Source organism: Macrobrachium nipponense, chromosome 3, assembly GCF_015104395.2.
Source record: "Macrobrachium nipponense isolate FS-2020 chromosome 3, ASM1510439v2, whole genome shotgun sequence".
Classification (NCBI taxonomy): domain Eukaryota; kingdom Metazoa; phylum Arthropoda; class Malacostraca; order Decapoda; family Palaemonidae; genus Macrobrachium; species Macrobrachium nipponense.
This window is the reverse complement of record NC_087202.1, coordinates 74,484,186-74,510,746: the sequence shown is the minus strand read 5'-3', so window position 1 is coordinate 74,510,746 and position 26,561 is coordinate 74,484,186. Positions and strand designations below refer to the sequence as shown.

The 26,561-nt window shown below is 42.0% G+C and overlaps 1 protein-coding gene across 2 annotated transcripts in view; it reads right to left on the bottom strand.

The window, feature by feature from the left end:
- Positions 1–26,561, bottom strand: part of LOC135221820 (sodium-coupled monocarboxylate transporter 1-like) — a 236,468-nt gene that overhangs the window by 180,633 nt on the left and 29,274 nt on the right. For both annotated transcript variants that reach the window (XM_064259717.1, XM_064259718.1), the window contains exons 5-7: positions 26,101–26,255; positions 24,916–25,056; positions 19,386–19,604 (exon numbers count right to left, since the gene is read on the bottom strand). In XM_064259717.1, coding sequence (XP_064115787.1) covers positions 19,386–19,604; positions 24,916–25,056; positions 26,101–26,255 — 515 coding nt within the window. The remainder of the gene's footprint in view (positions 1–19,385; positions 19,605–24,915; positions 25,057–26,100; positions 26,256–26,561) is intronic.

The following is a 26,561-nucleotide window of genomic DNA, read 5'->3' as shown; positions in this document are numbered from 1 at the left end:
CATAAATCGAAATATTGTGCTAGAGACTTCCAAGTCGTTGCAAAATGAAGGTAAATGATTGAATATTACTAGAATATAAGAGTTTTAGCTTACAATTGCGTTTTTTCGACCATTTCGGTAGAGTCAAAGTTGACCGAAAGTTGAAATTTTTGCACTTAACGTTATTTATATGAAAATATTTCAAAACTGATAAAAGCTACAACCATGGGTTGTTTTTTGTTGTATTGTGCAGGAAATTGCGCACATTTCCATATATAAAACTTTATGTAACGGCAAATTTAAAAGGGTGCAAACATTAGGACAATCGCACGAAAAAATTTATCGAAAGAGTTATCGCACGAACGTAAGGAAAAAGTTTTTTCATAAATTCACCATAAATCGAAATATTGTGCTAGAGACGTCCAATTTGGTTGCAAAATGAAGGCAAATGATTGAATATTACTATAATGTAATGATTTTTAGCTTACAATTGCGTTCTCGACCATTTCTGTGAGTCAAAGTTGACCAAAAGGTTGAAATTTTTGCACTTATCGTTATTTATATGAAAATATTTCAAAACTGATAAAAGGCTACAATCATGAGTATTTTTTAGTTGTATTGTGCACGAAATTGTGCACATTTTCATATATAATACTTCATGTAAAGGATCATTTAAAATGGTGCAATAATTATGTCAAAGTGACGAAATAATTTCCGAGATGTGTCACTGATACTTTTTAGTGCGATAAGAAAGAAATTCGCGCTTGCGCGCCTGCGTAGCGATTGTAAACAAAACAACGCCTTGATCCGTGAACTCCCAGCATCCCCCAAGGCGCGTGATACAAAAGTTTTCGGCTGGTAGGCCTATAAGTATTTTTCCGCGAATTTTTTAAAAAAACTTTTTTGAGCCGACGTATGATACGTCCAATCGGCATACGGGAGACATTTTGACTCGACGTTTAATACGTCCAATCGGCGTAAGAGGGTTAAAATAAGAGGTGCTGTAAGAATCCTATAATTCTACAGTACTTCCATAGTTGGATGTTTCTTCTCAATTTTCCTCTAATTCGAGTATATCGGAAGGGGAATTATTCTTTCCTCGGTTAATTCTTACGTATTCCCCCCCCCTTTTGTTTCCTGAACAAGAAGGACCACTCCAGTGCGAGGGACTGAGTAACTTCCCAGCTCTATGTAGGAAAGCATAATTTGCTCTAAGGTATATCTATTAACTAATTATTTTCTAGTTAGAGCCAGGTGTCTGGCTGGCGCTTATGATTCGTTATGGCATGGTTTGAGGAAAAGGAAGCAGTCTACAGGAAGACTGTTCGTCTTCTTCTTGCTAAGAGATCTAGGAAGAAGACTTCTCGCAGGTTCTCACAACTCTTTGCAATAAATGTTAGACATACTTTAACAGTTATTATCGTCGATCGAGGTTCTCACGGACACACAAATTCTTGCATTGCTTTTATTTAATAACTCGCTCAAACGAGAAATATTTTGGATGGTGCTCTTGGCTTATTGCACCAAGCTGGCGCTTCTGGCGCAACTTGCGCCAGGCCGGCGCAACCTGCGCCAGGCTGGCGCCTCCTACTAATTATCTTTATGTTATGTGCCAGAACATCTGTGTCTTTAATGGTACCCGACATCCTTTCATATGTTAATTCCGTTCTTATTATGAAAAACTTTTATATACGTAGTATAATCCATTCAGGGAAACCATTTCCCACTAAAAGAATCTTTCCCATCCGAGTCATACAACTTCTGCGCAATATCCGATTCTAAATACGGTTGTGTCCTTTCTCGAAAGACTTAACTATACCGTAGTCTTGAAGTGAATGTCTATTACATCTCTCTTCTCACTAAGTATGTACTCTAATAAGCCATGCTTTCGTAAGTATGAGTGCATTAAATAATATAATGTTCTGCTGCATTAGAATCCTTTAATCATGTTACCTACGGTAAACAGCATTGAAAGGTTGTAATATCCTTCTTATTGAATGCTTCCTAACAAAAGGCAGACAATATTTTATTTATGATAGCTTCAGTATTCCCTCAATCCGAGGCTAAGACCACGATTGTAGGGAAGAGATACGGTTAGTTATCCCAATCCGCAGGAGAGAGAGCTCTAAACGACCGCTCACGACTGAGAACAAGATGATACTGCGTGCGTTGGTCTCTCAAAGCGAAAGCTGTCTTCGTCTACTCTTCGAAAGCCGTCTGGCCTTCCCTTTCCAGAGTTGCCAGTTACTCCATTAAATAAAGGAATCTTATAAAATTATTATCGAACTTCAGGAAGTTTTTATATAAGCATAATTAAGCGAACGAGACTTCGACAAGTCTAGAAACTAAATAGGTGTCGTCTAAACAATTCTTTTAAACATATTCCTTCCTAGGAAAGTCCTAGAAGGGTACTGGTTCAATCCACCAATAAAGATATGCTTCTCCGATCACTTCTTGAAGACACGATAGCATCATATAACTCATACTCTAGCGTAATAGAATCCTCTATAATACTGTTACATTAAGGTAAACCGTATTAATTTAGGAAATTTTGTAAGGATTTCACTTGACCATTAAAGCATAAATTTCGGTATGTGTATATGCCTTGCCATACCGTAGTCCTAAGGCGATTTAGCTTAAAAGTCATACATATATGCTTTATCACTCAACGAGATCCATATAATTCATTCGATTGACAAACAATCTAAATCGTTCTCATCATGATAGATTTATATCTAAAAATGCACCGATGGGGAATTTTATGTTGAAATAACAATTACATACCCCTGTAAGGACAACGCTTATTCATAATTTTGTCCTTACACCCCCATGGGATAGCGCTCTCGTCTAGTTGCGAAAAAATGTTCGAACAATGACTTTATCACAAATATTATCGAATGATCTCTAATATTAGAAGGCACTAAATCGTCGCCTGATTCCGAAAGGTGGATCGATTAATGTCATTCTCATTTTGAATAATTCTACCAGAAGGCATTGTACGAGGATCTTCGCCAATTTCATTCATTCGAAGTTTTTCTATCCATCAAGGAACAGTAGGCATAAAAAGGGAGAAACACTATTTTAGGATGCCTTTCCAATGGCTATCCCTGGCAGTCTGGGACACTCTACAGAACCTGCCGAGGGGATGCCTGTCCGTTGGGGATTCTCTGAAACCTCCTTACGGTTTTCGACATTCCTTCTCCTCTGGGCTTGTGAGCTTGGAAGAGGTCTAGACCTGAGAGTGAGACAGAGCCGATCAGACGCACCCTCCATTGTAATGGGGGAACACTATATTCACTTCTTACGTTCTAAGAGTTCGCATTTGAACTATATCCAAAGTCTACAATTTGCAAATATGATATTGTAGATTCTGCGGAGTAAGAAGGTGATGAGGATGCAACAACTACTAGTACTGTTACTACTATAATTGCTCGTTAACACAAGAGCTAATAAAGCTTCTAAAGGATAGTTACTTTTCTGACTTCCCCAACTAGGAAGAAAGATATACATTTCCTCAATCAAACTATAACACTTATTTGTATTAATGAATAAATATAAGTAATTCCCTTTCATGAAAGTATAAGTAATTCACTTTCGTGAAAGGGGATGAGTGTTTACCGAAAACTTCGGTAGTTACACGTCACTAATCTTCGAAATTTTCGAAGTTAATTTTATCAAAAAATTCTAAAAGTTAACAAAAGCGTATGCCGAACCAAAGATCCATTACTTCCCTGTAAAAGTTAGCCCAGACGATCGATGGCGATGAAACACGAAAATCCATCAGAAGGAACTGCAAACGTTGTTTACATTCCAAGCGACAGAAAAAATATGAATTAGAAAACGGGTATGGTTCCTATTCCCGCCACCCAACGGCGGGGGGGTAGATCACCTGACCTACCTGCCGCGTGTGCCGCGAAATTCGAATTTCTGTCGGACGACGAAGTAATAGCTATGTATATATCTGACAGGTAAGTTGAATGTATAAAAATGCATCTCCCATGTGAGCGATCCAAGCTAACACCAAGCTGAATACGTACTTGCATGAACACTTGAAGGGCAGTAGCCAATCTCACACACACAGCTTTGAACTGGTATAAGATCCCTTTGAAAACAAAACGAGATACTGCCTAAATACTGAATGGATGGGAATACTTCTTTAAATCCACTACAAAAAGCATGAAGTTGCCCCATCTGATGGAACTCACAATGGACAAGTGGCTCATGAACAAATGACATATTCAAGAGATAAGAACATTTTATAACCAGTAGACGATTCCCACAATATTTTCTTTCAGGAGGGTTGACTGAAGATGACTAAGGCCTGGTTGTATACAACTTCCAGCAGCTTTTTCAGAATCATCCTCATCTCTGCCAACAGGCCTCAAGTTTTGGATGATTCCAAAAAGCAGGCTAGGAAATGGATCAACAAGGAAGAGAGAGGGATCAACAAGGAAGAGAGAGAGCAGGTCAATACTCCGTGAAAGGTCGACTTTAACAACCTAAAAGAGATGGACTTTCAGCTGCTACATTGCTCACTGGCATGATAGACTTGGTGACTTAAATTTAACAACATTGCTCACAATGAATGTACTAAATTTATTCATTTCATATGTAATATGAAGACTTAAAAATTTCACTAGTATTTCTCTGCGAATAATCCTTTTGCTGATAAATGTCTCGGTGGCCTGAAATACAGCCTTCCCCTATTTGTCAGTATGAACCCAGAGTAAAATTAGGTTGGGATATATTTCATAAAATTGGAATACATTCAAATTTTATAATTCATTGTGCTTAAGGTCACATTACTTGCAATCGTCTAGGCTGGTGAGGTAGGCCCTGGAGCCCTAGGCTACTAAAAGTAAGGTTAGGATGTATCTTTGTATTTCATATATCGTCGTGACTCAAGGCACTCTTGTAAGGTTAGGCGGGAGGAAGTTCTGTGGGGAGCATTCCTTTCCCCATGCTGCATGTTAAGTTAGGCTAAGGAGAGTAAGGGTGTGATGTCTTCCAGCAACTGGCCTTAATAGAACTTGTGCTTTGTAGTGTTCTTTAGTCCCCGGGTTATGACAGGTTCGGCTTACGACGTTCCGAGGTTAAGGCATTTTTCAATTATATTCATCAGAAATTATTTCCAGGGTTGTGGCGCATGTTCCAGGGTTACGACGCCTACAACGCTCATCTGGCAAAAGAAATATGACGCCAAAAACGCAAAATAATCAATATTTGAATGTTTTTTTGATGCAAAATACAATAAGAATGCAGTTTACATAGTTTTCAATGTACCCAAAACATTAAAAGTAAGGTTTTCTTAGGATTTTTGGTGATGTTCCGGCATACGACGATTTTCGGGTTACAACATGTCTTAAGAACGGAACCCCCGTTGTAACCCGGGGACTGCCTACAAGATGAACCAAGTATCTCTTTAGTTTACCTTGTAATTCATGCACCGGAAACCATTCCTTATTTTTGGTTTTCACAAATTTTCCCCCCCTTAACAACACCAGGTATATAATGGGGTCCCCTTGCTGCTATTTACTTACATATGGGGGACTTGGGAAACACATAGGCTACATAGGTACACACAGAAATGTTTCCCGAACAAAAGGTAATAAAATTCATAAAACAAAATCAGAAAATGATAATACTATTAGCTATGTCACAAAAAAGGGACAGCTCCCCCCTTTTAGTGACAACCCCGCCACTACATCTGGTTAATTTGAGCAAGAAGAAGAATCAACGACGAGTGCAGGTGACTATACTAGTTTTTTTTTCCATCTGTCCACCCGCCTGTGGTGTTTGCGTATGGTAACACTGCGTCCCGGGATATTGATAGTTACATTCTGCTTATATCCTATTTCGAATATTAACGGTGTAATTCGCATACAGTAAATTATTAAAACCTTTTTCAGTTGCAAATGTACACCCAGATATCCTTTTATTTACCTAAAACTTACACATAGCATAACTATCTAAAGCCCAGGATGCAGTGTTACGATACGCAAACACTACAGGCGGGTGGACAGATGGAAAAAACCAAGTATAGTACGTGACTTCTGTCACGAATATATGAGAAATGTAGCGAATCCTTACAAAATTGTGTGAAGGAAAGTGAATAACCCTGTCATGAGATTTATATTTCTTATAAAAATAACAATGTCGAAAATTGTATTTTTCCTAACTATACAAACCTGAGGTCCTTAAACAATAGGAAGGTAACTTAGTGGCAGCTGAACTGGTCGTAAGCTTTGAACAAGGGGGTTTGGTAGTTAACTACGTACTTGTCCGGCAGTTGGCGGTCAGCTAGACTGCGAGGAGAGGAGTCACTTTGCTTTAGGCCCAGGGAACGCAGAGTGAGGGGTGGCATGAGGTGGGATTATGTGTAAAGGACCTCAGGTTTGTATAGTTAGGAAAAATACAATTTTTGACAAATTGTTATTTGTTGACAAATTGTTATTTGTTCCAATACATATACAAACCCTCGGTCCTTTAACAACAGGAAGACTCACTTATTGGTGGGTGGAATCTGAGTCTTATGAACAGACTGGTGTTCGTCCAACCTTGGTTCCCTCCCTGGTCGTAAGAGAAAAGGGAGGGATCCTAGCCTCTGCCCAGCTGATCGGGGTGTGCATCGCAGTATCAGTGGCCAGACTTCTGGACCAAATTTATAAGAGGTAGGCAAGCATACCTCTTATAAATAACAAAAACACAAGAACTAGTTCCTACTTCAAGAGCCAATATGAAGTCATGGGTTTGTCTCTTGTTGGCTTCCACTGTCCCCCTTGTTGGGGAGTGGTGGATAAAAATTTCCTATCCCTACTGAAAGGGATAGGATGGAGCTCAGTCGTGTAGCTTACCTGCATCTGCTTCCTTTCAGCGTAGTGACGACCGCGGCCCTCTCCCCACAGGTAGAGGAGGAAGAACGAAGGAGTAAGAGAAGCCAGTCACACTCTCTTTCACTCGTCCATTCATGCAGTCACACAAGGATGCGATGCTGTTCTGTCCGCTCGGGTGCTAGGTAGACTACACAACTTGTTGAGCAGCCTCCTCAGGTCCCAAGGAAAAGGTAGAAGGAAGTGAAGGTGGTTTGGTTGGCCCAAACCCCTGCCTTCAGAACCTGCGCCATGGAGAAGTTCTTGCGGTATGCAAGGGTTGGACCAGTACCTCTGACTTCGTGAGCTCTCGGACGAAGGGTACGGGTGTTGTCACTACCATCTGCGGTGTACACCCTCCTGATCACCTCATGCAGCCAGAAAGAAAGTGTGTTCTTGGAAACCTCTTTCTTGGTAACCCCAGGGCTACCGAAGAGGCGTCAACACTCAGGCCTAAGGTGTCGAGTTCTCTTTAGATAGCGCCGTAGCGCCCTCACAGCATCTCATCTGCATCATTGTCAGTGAAGTCCTTCAGGGAGGGGATCGTGAAAGACTCGAACCGGTCGTCAGGGACCGAAGGATTCTGAGTCTTCGCTACAAAATCGAGTGTCACGGATCCCCATCCCCTGGAATGCTTAACGTCAAAGGAAAGACCATGAACTTCCCCTACTCTCTTCACCGATGCCAGGGCCAGCAGGAAGAGGGTCTTGAGGTCAGATCCCTGTCTGACGACTCTCTGAGTAGCTCGAAGGGTCTTCGAGTCAAACTCCTAAGGACGAGAGTCACATCCCACCCCGGGGGCCTGAGTTCCCTGGGTGGGCAAGACCTCTCGAAGCTCTTCATAAGGAGGGAGATCTCGAAGGAGGAGGAGATATCCACTCCTCGCGGTTTAAGGACTAGGGCCAGGGCGGCTCTGTATCCTTTAACTGCGGAGACGGAGAGGAGCTTCTCTCAGCGAAGGAAAACGAGGAAATATGATACCTGCCGAATAGTGGCTCTGAGAGGAGATAGACCCCGTCCACGACACCAGCCACAGAAGACGAACCACTTTCCCTGGTATACAGCTGCAGAGGACTGTCTGAGGTACCCAGCCATCTCTGTTGCTGCGCTGCGAGAAAAGCCTCTCGCTCGCAAGAGATGGTGGATAACAGCCAGCCGTGAAGACACAGGGACTCGACCGACCGGTGGTACCATTCTACGTGTGGCTGGCACAGGAGGTTGTGCCAGGGGGGAATCTCTCTCGGTGCTTTAGCGAGCAGAGCCAGCAGGCCCGGGTACCAAACGGCTTGAGACCATTTGGGCGCCACCAGGATCATCCGAATATTCGAGGTGACCAGCGCCCTGCTGATCACCTTGCGAATCAGACAGAATGGGGGAAAGGCATACACAAAGAGGTTGTCCCACGGGCGTTGAAGAACGTCCTCTGCAGCTGCCCATGGGTCCGGCACAACCGAGTAGAAAACCTGGAGTGTTCTGTTGTGTCGGGTGGCGAACAGATCCACAACTGGACGCCCCCACAGGTTGAAGAGTCTTTCCGCCATGTCTGGGTGAAGGGACCACTCGGTTCCTATCACCTGATCCCGACGGCTGAGCTTGTCTGCTACCACATTCCTCTTGCCTGGAATCTAGCGGGCTGACAGTTCTACCGAGTGTGCCACGGCCCACTCGTGCACCTGCAACGTCAACTGATGCAACAGGAGGGACACTAGGCCCCCGTTTGTTGACATACGCCACTACCGTGGTGTTGTCGCTCATCAACACCACTGAGTGTCCCACCAGACAATCTTGAAACTCTTGGAGAGCGAGAAACGCTACCTTGAGCTCCAGGATGTTGATGTGAAGGTGCTTGTCGTGATGGTTCCACACACCCGCAGCCAGCAACTCCTCCAGGTGTGTGCCCCATCCCTCGGTCAGTGCATCTGAAAACAGCAACATCTCCGGGGGAGGGAGTGCGAAGAGGCACTCCTCTTATGAGGTTCCCGTCGTCTAGCCACCAGGCTGGTCCTGCCTCACCTCCTACATGAGGGACATGGGGAAGAAAGGTGGGTCTCTTGCCTGTGACCAACACTCCTTTAGTCTCCATTGAAGAGACCGCACGTGAAGACGCCTGTGAGGGACTAGCTTCTCGAGAGACGACAGGTGACTGATCACGACCTGCCACTGCTGAGCTGGCTACTCCTGTAGGGACAGGAACTGTCCTACTGCCTCCCTGAACCTGCTGATCTGCGAATCTGTGGGGACGACTCACCCTGCTACCGTATCGATCAGCATGAATTACAAGATCCGACTTCTCATGATTCACTACGATTCCCAGATCGCAGCAGAATTACAGGAGTCAATCTCTGTACTGTAGCAACTGTGAGCGGGAGCTCGCCAGGACTAACCAATCGTCCAGATACCTCAGAAGACGTATGCCTACCGAGTGGGCCTAAGCCGACACCGTGAACACTCGCGTGAACACCTGTGGGGCAGTTGAGAGACTGAAACAAAGTGCCCTGAATTGAATTGATACACCGTCCTGTCGAGGATGAAGCGGAGGTACTTCCTGGAGGATTAATGGATGGGTATCTGGAAATAAGCGTCCTTCAGATCCACAGAAAGCATGAAGTCGTTCTCCCTGATGGAATCGAGCACTGATCGTGCTGTTTCCATCATGAACCGAGTCTGGCGAACGAATCGGTTCAAGGGAGAGAGATCTATCACCGAGCGCCAGCCCCCCAAGGACTTCTCCACCAGGAAAAGTCGACTGTAGAAGCCCGGCGACTGATCCCATACAATTTCCACAGCTCTTTCGCTCAGCATGGCTTCTACTTCCTGCCAAAGCGCCACATCCTTGGCCGAACCAGGAACGTACATCTGATGATGGACTGGGTTGGAGGTGAGAGGTGGCCGAGACTCGAAGGGTAGTAAATATCCCTCCTGAAGGACGTTCACTATCCAGGTCTCTGCTCCGTAGCGCTGCCTTGTTGCCAAATGGCTCGCCAGGCAGGCCCCCCCCTTCCGGCAGCAGGTGAGGGGGAATGCCATCCCTAGCATTTCCCTCCTCTCTTCGACTTCTTCTTCCCGGTTCCTCCTCGAGAGAAGGAGGATTGGGAGGAGGGCTTGTTACAGTCACTCCTTACAGTCGAAGTCGAAGGCAGAGTCTTTCCTCTCGGCTTGTACAAAGCGATTGTCCTAGCCGCAGAGGAAGCGCTAGCTAAACTCTTGGGCTTAGCCGCAGTTGTTCGAGGTTGCCCTTCCACTGCAGCGTCCACCATCTCTCTGAGGAAGAGAGAGGAGGAACTCCGCACCAATCCATTGCGAAGACCCAAGGCCGCCTCTCACCCAGCCGCCCTGGTTACTTGAGTGAGGACAGCGTCCCTACGCCTCAGAACCAGGTTGACCCACAGGTTAGCATCTGGTGGGCCAGGTAGGAGATAGCCCTACCTCCAGACTGGCACAGTCTCACGAAAGCCGGGTCCCCTCCAGGAGTGATGTTTCCCGAGGAGGCCACGGCTTTAGACACTGTGAGGGACCACAGGTCTATCCAGGAGACTGCTTGGAATGCTGCCATAGCGGTAGATTCCAAGGCAAGTGCCTCTTGCTGCGAGAACCAGAGGTTCTCCAACAGGAGCTGCTGCACAGACACCCCCAGAGTTAGCCCAGCTAGCTCCGTGTTAACCTGTTTGGGCGGCAGAGGGTCTTCTGATTGCACGTAAAAGCGCCTATGTCGCGGTATAGGTGGGGGAAGGAGCTTGGATGACCTGCCGGACCGAAGCAAACCCTCCTGTCTGGAGGCAAGAGCATCCACCTGGCTCAGCACACTGTCGGCCAAGGCTGATCGTGGCAAACCCACCGTCGTCCTGGGTTCCTTTTTGGGTCCCCAGAACGACTCCAAACCCGATGTAGGCTCGGAAGGTGGGAGCGGCGATCCTTCCCCGAGGTCGTTGTGCTGACGAATCAGCACAATAACCTCAGTGAACGACCTCTGGATCTCAGGAGAGACTGCGTCCTGCGGAGACGGACCGTCAAGCCTGTCCAGTGGGAACGCCTCCCAAGATCCTCCTCCTTCCATAGGAGGAACCCAAAACAGACCCCTCATGGTCTCCTCCTGCCACTTGCGCATGCGATCTGGTCGGTCCAAGGCCCGTGGCAGGAGATCACTCCTGATCGCCTCACTCTTCCTGGTGTAGCCTGAGGAAGTTGAAGGGATAGGAGAGGTAGACCTGATGCTTCCCCCTCGCCCACCGGCAGAACCGGTGTGCTGGGGGGGCTGCAGGCGATCGCCAACCCGCGGTGGCAATCAAGCTGCAAGCCTGGTCAAGCAGCTCTCCCAGGGGGAGCAACTGGACCGAGAACAGCAGCGACGGTCCCGAGCGTCAAAAGAGCTGATGCTGGTCCCCCTCTCTGCCCGGTCTTGGTAGGAGTGGCGGTCAGGGGACCGACAGAGTCCGCTGTCGCAGTGAGAGTGAGGCCTGTCCTCATGGCACGTCATGCCGCTTGGAACAGCCGAGGCTGGTCCAGGAGACCGAGGGGACTTCTTCCTCACCTCAGCCCGTGGCCGGTCTGGGACCGTCGCATCAACCCTGGGTACCAGAGGATCGCCATGAGAGCAATCGCTGGCCTAGTGGGGGTCACCTGGGCGACTCCTGCCAGTCTTCCGCTCCGTGCCTGGATCCTGGCGCTGAGCGGACTCGGTTGCCTGGGTCTTGGCTGCATGGTCACCCACGGGTGACCGTACACTTGGTACCTCTCGCGAACAAGAGGCCGAGACGGTACCTGGCACCGAGGCAGAACCTCTGGCGCCAGGCGAGGAGGTACCAGTGTTAGCTGGCGCTCCTCTGGTCCCCGTCTTCTTCCTGCGGAAGGATAGACGGGCCCCGTTCCCGAAGGAACAGGAGGACTAAAGGAAGTCCCAACCATCCCACCGGAGTGGGACGGACCCTTAGAAGTCTCAGAGCGAGCCTTCTTAGGAGGGGAGGAGGCTACCTTCTTATTCTTCGGCTCTGGGGCCTTAGAAGTCGAAGGGGAAGCGGCGGCAGACGACGACAACACCTTCCTCCTCTTCTTCTTCTTCCTCAGCTTCCTCAGGACCACCGTCAGGTCTTCCATCCAGGACGGAGCCGGGACAGTTGCCGAAGCAACAGGGCCCAACTGCACCTGTCCGGAAGGACATAGGGTGGGGGCAGCAACACCATGGGCAGGAACAACAGCGGCAGAAACTGGTACTGGTACTGGAGCACAGCAATCTCAGGAACAGGAGGTGGGGCAAGAACCAGCGGCATCCTCTATACTGGAGGCAGGTCCAGGGGAGAGCTCTTGGGACACCGGAAGTCGGGCTGGAGCAAGAGCGGCAAAACCAGGCGGCGGCGTCACCATATACCTCTTCACGTCCGCCAGCGGCACCTGAACAGCAGCTGTTGGGGTAACCATGGCAACATGCTGGGAATAAACTAGGTGCGGTGGAGCAGAGTAGCCAGGAGCGGACACCATCGTGGTGGTCGGGCCATGAGTTACCGGCCTGGCCCCTCTCGCCAGATGACTCAGCAGCCCCTGAACACTTGGTGTCCCCTGGAGCCCCAGCGAGTACCAGGCCCGGCCGAGATCGTCCCCCGTGGCAGCAGATCTGAGGGAGGAAGCAGAGTCGGGTTAGCAGGTGGGGGGGGGGGTTTCCTCTCGCCCGGAGGGGACAGCTCCCACCCCGAGCAAATGGACGACCCCGAATACAACTGAATATCGGGGTACCTAGCCAAGTCCCCCACACTCAACTGATCAAGAGAGGAGAAGGAGCGAGATCCCCCCCCCCCAAGGGAAAGGAGCCATACGAGGAAGCCGAGATGGAGGGAAGAAGGAAGAAGACTTGTCCAAGACCAGGGGAATAACCGGAGATCCCTCCAATGACTCCCTGGCCGGCTTACGCGGTTTCTTTCTCCCTCCATAGCGCTCCCACTACTCCTCCAACCATACAACACAAACATCACATGGCTCGGTGCGAGAGCATTCTCGCCCTCGACACCGAGTGCAAAATTCATGAGGGTCTACCTCTATGGAGGACCGAAAGGCCCACACTTATGGCCCTCCACACCAGGGCACAATCTGCAGCCGATGGGGGGGCGAGGGGGTCTCTCCGGCTCTCGGGATTCCATGATAAATTCACTAATCACTGAGTATGAATATACAAAAACAGACACGTACTTACGTAAGCTTTGCACATGCACACTAAGTATAAGAGAAAAAGAGAAAAAGCCTTCACGATGCGAAGAAAACCAAGCATACGACTTGAAGCGGGCAGAGAGGCGAGCAGCACGTCTATCCACCAGCGCGGCCGAAAGCAAAGTGACTCCTCTCCTCGCAGTCGAGCTGACCGCCAACTGCTGGACAAGTAGTTAACTACAGAACCCCCTTGTTCAAAGCTTATGACCGGTTCAGCTGCTGCTAAGTTACCTTCCTATTGCTAAAGGACCGAGGGTTTGTATACGTATCGGAACAACTACAAAGCAAAACTAACCATGTATATAAGATAAAAACAGAGGAAGCGTGCTTAGCGAAAAGCTTCGCCTACGGGAGAATCCCTCAAGCCAAATTGAATTGTAGCACAGAATGTAAAACTAGAGTTTGTCATCTACCTTTATACAAATTGCCAGATCTTGTACTTTATGTATAAAGATGAGACGCAATAGAGTAACGCGTAACGCGTCGATTGTTCTAGAATTGTTATGCCATGGCGTCACAAAGTTGTGCTCGAGGGCAACGCAGCCCACAGCAAACATTCCTTTCCCAGGTACCAACAGAGCAACAGGTTAGACGGATCATCCTCTCCTCTCCACACAGCCAGAGTTACTTAATTTGTCATGCTAAAGTGTAAGTTTGTCGCGGGGAATCCCACATCCTATGAATAATGAAGCATATTTTGGGTTTATATTAACAAACGTAAAGTGAGCAATCCGATTGTGTGTGTTTTGTATCAGATTTCTTGATATTTTTGATTTGTCGGTCCACCTCACAGACACAGAAGTTGCAACGGCCACGTGCCACTTTAATCCATCAAACTGTCATGTTAAATGTTTCCTGTGGTTTTCTTGCGTGTAATTAACTTGTAAATAATATGAGGGGAAATGTTTTTGAGTGTAAATTAGTTTATTTTTGTAATAAAATTGTATAAAATTTTAAACCTTGCTTCCTCAATCCCTCCACCGGGTTGTAGAGTCTAGTCCTTCAGACCTTGTTATCGCCCATACCACTGGGTTATAACTTAAGTAAGTAAAGGGTGAATAATTCGTGACATGCTAAGTAAAGTAATTTCTACCCAACACTGAATGAATATTAGAAACGGCTGAATAATAGTCATTTATTTTTTTAATGGTGTTTTTACGTTGCATGGAACCAGTGAATAGTCAATTAGCCATTTTGTTTCCACAACTAGGTATATTAGATGCCATGTATGTACTATAAGGCTTCTGGTCACCTTGAGTGGATCTTAGTGGGTTTCAGGGAACCTAGGCTGCTAGACAGGAAATGCTCCAGTTATGTGGGTTAAGTTAGAAAAGGTACAGATCAATGCATGTCTGTAGCTGTCCTTGCCAAACTTTCATGTTTTAATTCTTTAATTTTTGTTATTTTTGTTAATTGCTCCTGTTGATACAAATTAGGCTAGTTGTTTATTTTATTAATACTATTTCGTGCATTGGTAAATTCTAGGCAATAGCTTCACACAGACTGCAAGGAATGGTCCCGTGAATACAAAAGCCACTTGGAAATGGGGCATCCAATGTACTTTGCCGTGTTAAGTGCTAGCCCCTGGGGGTAAATAACAGTCGACCCCCCAAAAATAACAATAAATTCTTATAAGCAAACCAAATACTATCGGAAACTGTAATTTGCAAAGAAATACCCGACGTGGAGTTATTACCTAGATCTACCCATGTATTTCCTACTTTTCTGGTTTGATATTTCTAACAAACACTGGAATCGCCTATAATTTTTCTTAAAGAAAGGGGGAGGAGAAAACTCAAAAATGGTTGGTTAGCACCTACAATGATCATTAAAAGAGCACAAGCATTAGGTAGTTAGGCTAACCACTCGGAGAAATTTCTGGTTCATGTGTCAGTCTAGGAATTAAAGTACCATATTACTAGGTATTACCTAGAAGGTGGATAATTGATTTATGTATTTTATAAGAAATTGAAACATCGTAGCCTAGTAATGCCAAGATTTACAATACATACCTAAATCTAAAAGCATCATTCAACTCAAATATTTACTAGCTAGGGTAAAAAACCGTATGGTACAGGGGTGGACCATGTACGATCAATGTGTACAACCCCAAGCAATGTACATTATAACGTGTCCTGACACCTGAGTAGAGGTCTTTAGCTCCGTTTCTCACCAACAAGAAGTCGCGTCTGATGCCCATCTCCGATGTCAGGACGCGTTATAATGTACTTTTTTTGGGGTTGTACACATTCATCGTACATGGTCCACCCCTGTACCATGCGGTTTTTTTACCCTAAATAGGTTAACACTCCTTCAAAAAACTAATTTACAAAAAAATCATTAGGTAGGTAGCCTAAAATTCATTAGGTAGCCTAGGTAGCCTAGCTACAGCCTGAAATAACAACTGCTACCTAGGTAGGTACAACCTTGGTTGAAACTATTCCTATAAATTTACCCCTGCTACAACCTTGGTTACAACTGGGTTAATCTAAAACTATGACTAATAAATTTACCCCTACACAATACGGTTTACAATAGCAAAAGTCTACGTTTGTTCGGTCTGCATGTACTAGGTAGGTACCTATAGGCTATACTCGGTTTTTTTCCATCTGTCATCCAGGCTGTGGTGTTTGCGCATGGTAAATACTACCTAATATCCTATTTCAAGTATTAACAGTGTAATTCGCATTCATTAAATTTTTAAAACACTTTTCAGTTGCAAATGTACAGCCAGATATCCTTTTATTTACCTAAAACTTACACATAGCATAACTTTAAAACCCGGGACGCAGTGTTACCATGCAAAAACACCACAGGCGGATGGAAAAAAACAGAGTATAGGGTAAAAAACCGCATGGTACAGGGGTGGACCATGTACGATCAATGTGTACAACCCCCAAAAAAGTACATTCCTATAACGCGTCCTGACATCGGAGATGGGCATCAGACGCGATTTGTTGTTGGTGAGAAACGGAGCTAAAGACCTCTACTCCGGTGTCACGACGCGGTATAATGTACTTTTCTTGGGGTTGTACACATTGATCGTACATGGTCCACCCCTGTACCATGCGGTTTTTTACCCTAGTAGGCTATACAGGAGACATTAGGCGGTATTAAAATAAATTACTTAATTACGTAGGCTAGATTTCCAAACTTTGTACATGTAACCTGCCCTACCTTTCTGATCGTATCCTGAGAAATGAGCATTCATAATCTAACTTCACAGAGCCATGTTTCCTTTAGGGTATAGGTTACGTACAGAAGTCTCACTTCACACCGTACATCTTTGATCCTTCACAAGCAACGTTCAAGGACTGACAAATTGAGTGGAAAAACGAAAAAGGTTTCGTCGTCACATATGTACTGTATTGCACTAACATTATTAACAGTTGAACATAATTTACTTGAGATTTCTTCTTATTTCAAACTGAAATGAAAACCGACTATAATGGTAAATAAAATTACAATTTAATTTATCAATATTTCATGGGGTTCTCATTTCGCAATAGTCATGTGACAGTTGCCAAAATTGCTAGGTAGGTAAGCTGGTACGAACATCCCCTATCAGGTGGTGTAATAAGTTCCCTTTATATTCTATCTCGATCTGTGATCATTGTCGCATCTGCATACCACGATTCACTTTGCAATTATTATAAAAAAAAGTAATGTAAATATATGACCCCTGAGCGCCAACCTCCGACAGATTCACAAGCTACGCGGCCCTTTCAAGATAATTGTTATTCATTTGTATATTACACTCGCAGTCCTGACATCATACGCTGAAATGAATTTCATTAACCTACTTCCAAATTTACACATGAAAATGCCCTAACCAAACAGATCTAGTTTTCATGTCAGTATTTGCTCTCTATACTGACTATCATTTGGGACAAGTCTGGCGGTTACATTCGTCTCTTACAGGAAATAATTTCATTGCAAATTCTAGTACCACGTGAAGTAAATTAATGATATTAGCGCCTCAGTGGTGTGGTTGGTATGGTGTTTGAGTCCGACCTCGGTGATCGCGGGTTCGATTCTCAGCCATTCCATTGAGGAGTGAGGGTTGTGTATTTCTGGTAATAGAAGTTCACTCTCGACGTGGTTCGGAAGTCACGTAAAGGCGTTGGTCCCGTTGCTGAATAACCACTGGTTTCATGCAACGTAAAAACACCATACAAACAAACAAATTAATGATATAGGTCGATAAGGACATGAAGGCTGCGTAGGCCTACGGAACTTTTCAACCAAACTTCCCTGGGATACTCATGGTGTTGTTCATAAAATGAAAACGAGTGTCCAACATGAGGTACAACCTAAGTAGCCTTCCAAATATTCAAACGCTTCATCAACAACTCATTAGATCGTAAACCATTTTAGTAGTTCGTGCACAACAATATTGAAAACCGCACTAAGTCGAGTAATATTATACTAAGATACCATAATTTCCAATTGATCATTAAATTTTTGCAGCACACCATACAGCATTCTCGATATAATACAGTTGACTATAAGCAGTGCTGTGCTATAAGTTGGCTGGCTATCCCAAGGTCTCAAGAAAATCTTCGACTATTCCTTTATAGATAATTATCTTTAAAAGATCCTCTGTTGTATATACAATTATGTTTAACCATGTGCTTATTAGAATTACAAATATATAATCATGGATATTTTAACCGTAAAAAGCGGCCATAGTGCTACTTTTGCGATGAATTGTTAACTGTTCAAGAATCACATAATCTAGCATTTTGGACATAAGCTCGAAACAGGTCTGGATTAATTTAAGTTTTGATAATCAAGTATAACATTCAAAATTGGTTTAATAATAATCACTTTATCAGGTATAGGAAACATGTCAAAAATTGTGTTAATAACTTTCTCCGATATATTAGTAAGGCATGTAAAATTTCCTTTTTTTATTTATTTATTTTTTCTAGATAATCTTACTCCACCTTAACGTCTGGGTTAATATGCCCCTGCTTCTTAGCACACACGACATTTTGAGGGGACGTTCATGAGGCCCGATATAATGGCGAGGAATGCCATTCCTTATTTGTTATATAATATGTAATCACTTCCTGTGCCTACCTTCACGAAGACACCGAACTATCTAAGTATCTTATATAAGTTAACTTGCATGTTTGGCCAAATGTGTATGGGGGAGTTATATAAGAACACAAGGTTAGTTCTTGTCTCTTTGCGTTAGGAGAATACCAGCAAGATTTAGGGTAAACATAAATTGATTTCTTATTTTATAATTTAATTATGACCATTTCGAGCTATCGGAGATAGTAATTTCACCACAGCAGAAGCTCAGTGGAACGACATTTCGTACCCGCCCCTCGGGGATGAACGTAAAAATATGAAGCAAAGATGATAAATTTCCCGTTAGTTTTGTACATTTCTCAGATTATCTTACATGGACCGCAGTTTGTTTGTATGGTGTTTTTACGTTGCATGGAACCAGTGGTTATTCAGCAACGGGACCAACGGCTTTACGTGACTTCCGAACCACGTCGAGAGTGAACTTCTATCACCAGAAATACACATCTCTCACCCCTCAGTAAAATACCCGAGAATCGAACTCCCGGCCATCGAGGTGGCACATTAACACCATACCGACCACGCCACTGAGGCCGCATTGTAAACACTTATCTATTCTTAATCAAAAATTAATTAATATACAATATCTCCGTGGAAAATGGTATTCTTCAGTCCAAATTGCGATAATGGTTTAAAATGAATGCGGCTAACCCAAATCATATAATTTAATAAATAAAGCAAAGGAAAGATAACCATATTAGCAAGATGCGTTGATGAAATGATTGGCAAACATTATAGATGGCCATCGAATAAGAGATTACGTAATCTTCAGAGATAGTTTCCACGTTTTCTATGTCTCATTTCATCATAAACATCAATATTCAAATTTCGGATAGAGACTGCAACCTCTACTAAAGTTAATTGTACTTCCTTCATGATTTTTACCAATACAGACGGAAGAAACATTTGTTTTTGTCCCCCGCCCTTCCCATAAGCCTGACAATCATGAGGAACCACAGTGAATAACCAGTTTTAGGATGAGGAGAAAACCAAAAACGAATGAGCAATACCGATATGAGTGGTAAAATGTGCCAAAAAAAAGGACAAAAATGCTTGTGTGTAAGCACTAACCCTAGAAAGAAGAAAATACATCAAAAGCATGAGAGTAGCTATGGTAATTACATAGGTTATATTGTAAAATAACTTTCCTAGTACTGAAGTGTGCCATGAAAAGCACAATATCACCACATTACCACATAATCAACACGAGGAATAAAATATTTGAAGTTTCAAATCGTTTCTCACCTCAAAACGCCACTGTACACAGCTGCCACGAAAAATCCAGAAAGTCCTGCATAATTTGACAGCCTGTTAGTGACCAAGTAGGGTAAAATCATGTCAGGTTTTTCGATTTTCCCTGATGTAAAGGGGTCGCAGTCCGCGTAGGTGGCATAAGCAACGAGGCCGGATAAGTAGAAGATCACAAGCAGCAGGAAGAAGCCCACGGGAAACAGCATGCAAAGCCTGCAACATAATAATACAATTTAGAACGGAGGAAAAACTAAACGAACGTAGACTTAGAATTTTGAGATAAAGTGTGACTAAAACGGCTACCGCGACTGAAATACCAATTAACTGTAGCTGCCTGTGCAGTGTTACTTATGGAAAATCTGGGCTTCCTAATAACCTTTCATGCTGTGAATGTGGCTGAGATGTATTTTTTCGCGTTATACAGATTTTTTCTACACAACGCAGCCCCAAAGCCCAGGATTTTTTTAGACCATTAGCAAAGGCAAATGTTTTTATCTCAATCTCTCAGATTGCATACGTATACTATTTGAAATAACGGCCTTACGGTATTTTCGTTAATAATTTTTACAAGTAAATTAACCGTTCGCTAAGAAGTAAGGGATTATATAAAAAATGAAAATGAGATGAAGGCCTGAGAGAGAGAGAGAGAGAGAGAGAGAGAGAGAGAGAGAGAGAGAGAGAGAGCTTACCTTACCTTACCTTACAGACCTTACATCATGTTCGGGTTGCCCCAGGTCCCTCAGTGTGAGGCACCTCTTATGTCTACCAGAGATTTGCTAGTGCATCTTCCGGTATATTTTACATCTTCCAATCTTGGATGGTCTGGGATGCAGCTTAGATATTTGTCAAGCTTATTCTTAAACACACCTACGCTAACTCCTGATATATTCCTCAGATGAGCTGGCAACGCATTGTATAGACGCTGCATTGTCGATGCTGGTGCGTAGTGGATTAATGTCCTATGTGCTTTCCTTATTTTTCCTGGTATAGTTTTCGGCACTATTAATCTACCTCTGCTTGCTCTTTCTGATATTTTTAGCTCCATGATGTTTTCGGCAATTCTTTCTATCTGTTTCCATGCCTGCATTATCATATAGCGTTCTCTTCTCCTTTCTAGATTATATAATTTTAAGATTGTAGTCTTTCCCAGTAGTCAAGATCCTTAACTTCTTCTATTCTAGCTGTAAAGGACCTTTGTACACTCTCTATTTGTGCAATATCCTTTTGAGAGTGTGGGTACCATATCATATTGCAACATTCAAGTGGACTACGAACATATGTTTTATAAAGCATAATCAATTCATGTGTTCAGCTTTTCTTGTTTTGAAGTGCCGTAACAACATTCCCATTTTTGCTTTACATTTTGCCAATAGAATTGGTATTTGATCATTGCATAACATTTTCCTATTCATCATCACACCAAGGTCTTTAACTGCTTCCTTATTTGTGATTGTCTCATTATTAGGTCCCCTATATGCATATAGCTTTCCTTCTCTGTCTCAATAATTTATTGATTCAAATTTATCAGAGTTAAATACCATCCTAATTACCTCTGCCCAATCATATACTTTGTTAAGGTCTCTTCGTAGCGCATTCCTATCTTCATCCCAAGTAATTTCTCTACTTATTCTTGTGTCATCAGCGAAACTACTCACTACTGAGTCCTTAACATTACTGTCTATGTCTGCAATCATAATAAAAAACAGTAATGCAGCTAACACCATACCTTGTGGCCCACCGGATATTACCTTAGCTTCATCCGATTTCTCATCATTTGCAATAACTATCTGTTTTCTGTTGTGTAAAAATTCTTTTAACCATCTTCCTACTTTATCCACTATATTATGCTTTCTAATTTTCTTCGCTAATATATTATGATCTACTTGTCAAAAGCTTTTGCAAAGTCTAGATAAACCACATCTGTTTCATTTCCGCTTTTCATATTTTTGTATATGTTCTCACGGTGGACTAACAGTTGGTTTTGTGTACTTTTTCCGGGTACAAAACCATGTTGTTCTATATTAAGCAAATTATTTTTTATTAAATGTTTCATATTTTTTTTCATTACCCTTTCATACACTTTCATAATATGGGATGTTAGACTCACAGGCTTATAATTACTTGCCTCTAGTCTTGATCCCCTTTTGAAAGTAGGGGTAATATATGCTAATTTGTGCTCATCATAAATCTTGCCTGTATCTACACTTTGTCTTAATAATATTGCAAGTGGCTTTGCGATAGAATGAACTACTTTCTTTAACAAAATAGCAGGGGCACCATCAGGCCCAGCTGCAGCTCCATTTTTAATTCATTAATAGCTTAATTGATATCTATGTCTGCTAAATATTCACTATTTTCATCCCTTACTTCTGTATCATTATCTTCATTATCAATTCTAGGGGTGAATTCTCTCTTATATCTTTCTGCCAATATGTTGCATATTTCCTTTTTTTTTCATTCGTTAATCTCCCTTCAATTCTTAGAGGGTCTATTTCTATTCTACTTTTATTCCTCTTTTTTGCATACGAGTATAATAGTTTGGGGTTTTGCTTGATATTTACTAGGGTTTTTTCTTCCAAGTCCCGTTTTTCATTTTCTTTTGATTGTATAATCTTTTGTTCTGCATTTTCTAACTTACTTTTTAGTTCTATCATTTTCCATGCATTTTTTCTTTTGCAAGACCTTTTTTCCACTTTCTAATTTTCTGGAACAAGATCCTTCTGTCTCTTGGTATGCATGACTGATGTTTACTTTTCTTCTTCGGTATATATTTATCCACTATTTTCTCTAATATTTTATATAATATCTCCATATTTACCTTTATATCATCACTTACGAAAATGTTATCCCAATCTTTGTTTAATTCTTCATTTATTTCTGACCATTTTATATTTTTACAGTAGAAATTGTATTTTCCATATCCTTCCCACTTTTTCATTTCTTGCTTATCTCTGTTTTCACTTGCTTTGGAATGGACTGTTAATTCTATGACATTATGGTCTGAAATACTCGTATTATAAACTATTATTTCTTTAACATAATTCACCTCGTTCACAAATACTAGGTCTTAAGTATTTTCCTCTCTTGTTGGCAGGTGATTTATTTGTTGAATGTTGTATTCTAGTAGCATATCTAATAGCTTTTCGAATTGCCTCTTATCTTCTTCACTACGTACTATTACTCTCTTTTTTATATGTATAAATACAACCACAATCTCCTATTCATTCTTTCCAGTCTACGAAAGGAAAGTTAAAGTCTCCGGATAGGAGAATATTCCAGTCCTTGTGATTTCTACATTTATCATCCAATTTTTCTATTATTGTGTCAAACTCTTTAGTATTAGGGGGTCTATATACTACTATGTTCATTAATTTTTCAGATTCAAATTCTACCGCTATTAGTTCACATTCTGAGTTACTATATTTCTCATATATTTTTTCGTGTTTTTTTTTTTTTTTTTTTTTGTCTTTCCCATATATCGCGGTTCCCCCTTGACTCCTATTTTTTCTATTTGATCTATAAGTTTGGAACCCTTTTATTTGATCGTCATTACCAGTCTCTTGGGAATACCAGGTTTCACTTATATTTATTATATCTATTTTCTTTTCAATTTGGGTTAGTTCTTCTAAGTACTCTATTTTTCTTTTTGAGTTACTCGTAACTAAACCCTGCGCATTCATCACTATGATGGTTTGCGTGTTATCTCCTTCATTTAATATGGGTAATAATAAGGATTTTCCCATGTCTCTTTCCTGTTCTGGTATGTTGTTCTTTTCTTCATTTCCAGAAATTCTGACATTAAAAAATCCAACTTTTCCAAAATATTTGATCTTCCTTCATCATAATTATTCATTTTGTGTCTGAATCTGCAATTTTCTCCATATCTGCAATATCCCCTAGCATCGTACATACAGTATCTATCTCTTGAGCTGTAGTATCTTGGACCTGATGCTTGGAAATTCTTTGCTGACACTCCATATCGCGGTGACGGCTTGCTTTTTTTCCTTCACCTCATGTTCTTTGTTCCTTTCTTTATTTGTTTCTTTCTTATTTTGGATTTTATTATTTAAGTGCATATATTTACATTTTTTGTCGAACTTACATCCTTTTCCTTCTTTTAGGTTTTTGCATATTTTTGGATGTAGATCTCTGCAATCATCCTCATAGCCGTCTAGGTATGCACATTTACCATAGATTTCATAGTTGTGACATACCTTGGGATGTTTGTAGTAACATCTTTCTCCGAATCTGCAATTCCCTCTTTTCAAAAGGGTGCAGACTTTGTCTTTCTTGTCTATTTTTTTCCTCTTTCCCATCAGTGTGCAGATTTGGGTAGAGCCTCTTCGGGATTTTATTTTGTGTTGTCATGTCGTAATTTATTTCTTCGTATGTATGCTGCTTGATTGCCTCATGTAGTATCAATGAGTATCTCTGCATCCATACTCTTGCCTTGTTCTTTGTTTTCCTTATTTTTTTTCTGTCATTTCAGTTTTGTTTTTTTCTCTTCCATTTTCCTCTTCTTCTTCTTCTTCTTCCTCTTCCTCTTCTTCAGCCTCAACTATTTGCACATTAAGTCTTGATTTAATAACATTGTCTATCCATGATAGACATGTTGAGCAAAATATTCTGGTATCCTTACTCATATTTTGCATTACTTCAGCACATTGAGGATGCGTTGGAATGTTGCATGCAGAACATTTTCTGATCAGGTTTTGTGGATTAACTATGCTATACCACACCTTACACAGTTTGCATGCTTTTGGCATTCTTTTCCCTATTGCATCAATTAGTATATTCACAATGTTCACCTTATTTATTTTCTTTATCGGAATATGCTGATTGATGTAAATTTTCTTTATGAGTCTTTTGACCACTTGGATTTTATTGGGAAGTTCTTCAATTATTTTCAGGATGTTTTCTGATGATTTGTTCCAGTTTGAAGGATCATATCCTTCTAATATTTCTATGAATGCTTTTGTATCTTTTTGATTAGGGCTGTTATTGATCTCATAGATGAGAAATGCCAGCTCCCTTCCTGCTTCCTCATTATATTGCGAATCTGCTAGACACGCAAGATTTCGTCATTTTTTTCCACAGTTGGAACTTACTGCCATCTTGATCTGATTTACAATATTTCACTTGATTAACTAACTTAGTAGACTCTTTATCCTACTGTTTTCACACTAATCTTATCAACGACAGTTCACGAACACTTCTAGATATTTTTTAGATTTCTAGACGTATGTTAAACGCGTGATATCTGTTGATTAATCAGACTGTGCGCGGGTACGTCTCACCAAGCAAAATGGCACTGAGAGAGAGAGAGAGAGAGAGAGAAGAGGAGGAGAGAGAGAGAGATAGAGAGAAAAGAGAGAGAGAGAGAGAGAGAGAGAGAGAGAGAGAGAGAGAGAGTTGTACAGGACGACAAAATACTACCTTAATTAAGAACCATCACAACGAAGAACGAACAATAAAATGCAGCAGCATCGTATTAGATCCTTCTTTAAAGGAATTACGTACTTACGTTTTGGCTATATCCAAACTCTTCAAAGAGCAGAATCTTTGGAACTGCGACTGATTGAGGGCTAACATGCTGACGATAACGTAGATACCGAGGACATTGGTTGACCAAAAGGTGTGTCGAACGAAGGGGCTTGGGTCAAAGCTGAAAAATTCAAAATAAAAGTAAAGTAACGAAATAGGTCTTTTCTATTCTGAGTACAGAGATCAATGAAGAGAAATTAATATCCTCAATCTAGCCCAGATTTGTCGGAAACCTGGAAATGGAAGCTGTGGATTTAGACATCCTTGTGATGGCACGGGCTCTTAGGAATCCGGAATCCGACAACTCTAGCCCATCCACTATCCTGACAAACTAGGAATGCTACAGGAATCGTGAAAACAGGGAAAGGTAGATAACTCAAAGGAAAGCAATCCGCAGGTTATCAATTACCATAAACTTAATAACTTGATAAAAACTAATGTAAGACACGCAGGAGGAACTGTCCCTCATTTTAAAATTAAATAATTACTGCCTAGATCTGAGAAATTGATATTTATTTATACTGTTTTGTGAATATGGACTCAGAAAGAATTTTACCAAAATGAGTTCAGAGTTTGATATGGTCCCTATTTGAGGAGAGACGTTTTAAAAATCTGCGTACGACTAATAAAAAAAAAATCTTTATTTCGTAGTTAGACTGACGTCTTTTAACGGTTTTACACACTGAAACATAACAGCTGCTCAAAATTTATATTCAAATTCCACTAGAAATATGTCTGCAATGTTAAAATATAATAATACATTAATGAGTTAATATGCAAATAATTGCCTTTCTACATGCAAGACCACGATACTTAGGAAACATCCTGAAATGAAACTGCAACACGAGTACAGTTAACCTCACCAACCAGCTTATTCACTTTATATACAATATGTGTGTGTGTGTATAACTGAACCACGAAAATATGGAACGTGATGAAAATATTAACAAAGAAAAGGACAAGAAGTCGAAAGGCCTTGCAATACTCCATCGTTTCTCTTTCCTTCGTGGGTTTTATCTTTATATATATATATATATATATATATATATATATATATATATATATATATATATATATATAATCAGTAATAATGGGAGAAGATTTATCCTAGGAAATTGGTAGTAGTATTTAAATACAGTTTTCGTTTAGCGTTACTTGGACTTACTTGAAGAATTCTATCCTTCCTCCCTCCCGTGCCAATTCGACGACGCGTTCAATACCTCCCACCTGGCTGCAACACATAACCGTCACCAGTAGAACTCCTCCGAACATCATGATCGTCTGCACGACGTCGGTGTAGACAACGGCGCGAGCCCCTCCCTGTTGGGGGAAAAACATCGACAAAGATTGAATAAGTAACTGGAAAAGTAAATAAGTGAATAAAGAAAATTGAAAAAACGAAGTAGCAACTCAAAAAACTGGTGGAAACAAAACCAACACTTATTGAATAAAGATTTACATCTTGTGAATAAAAAATTCTGTACGGCATTAATATTTATTACACAATTTAAAAATTGACTATGACGTCACCCCCACCCCCCGTCTCTCTCTCTCTCTCTCTCTCTCTCTCTCTCTCTCTCTCTCTCTCTCTCTCTCTCTCTGCTTCGTATTGGCTGACTTATTTTC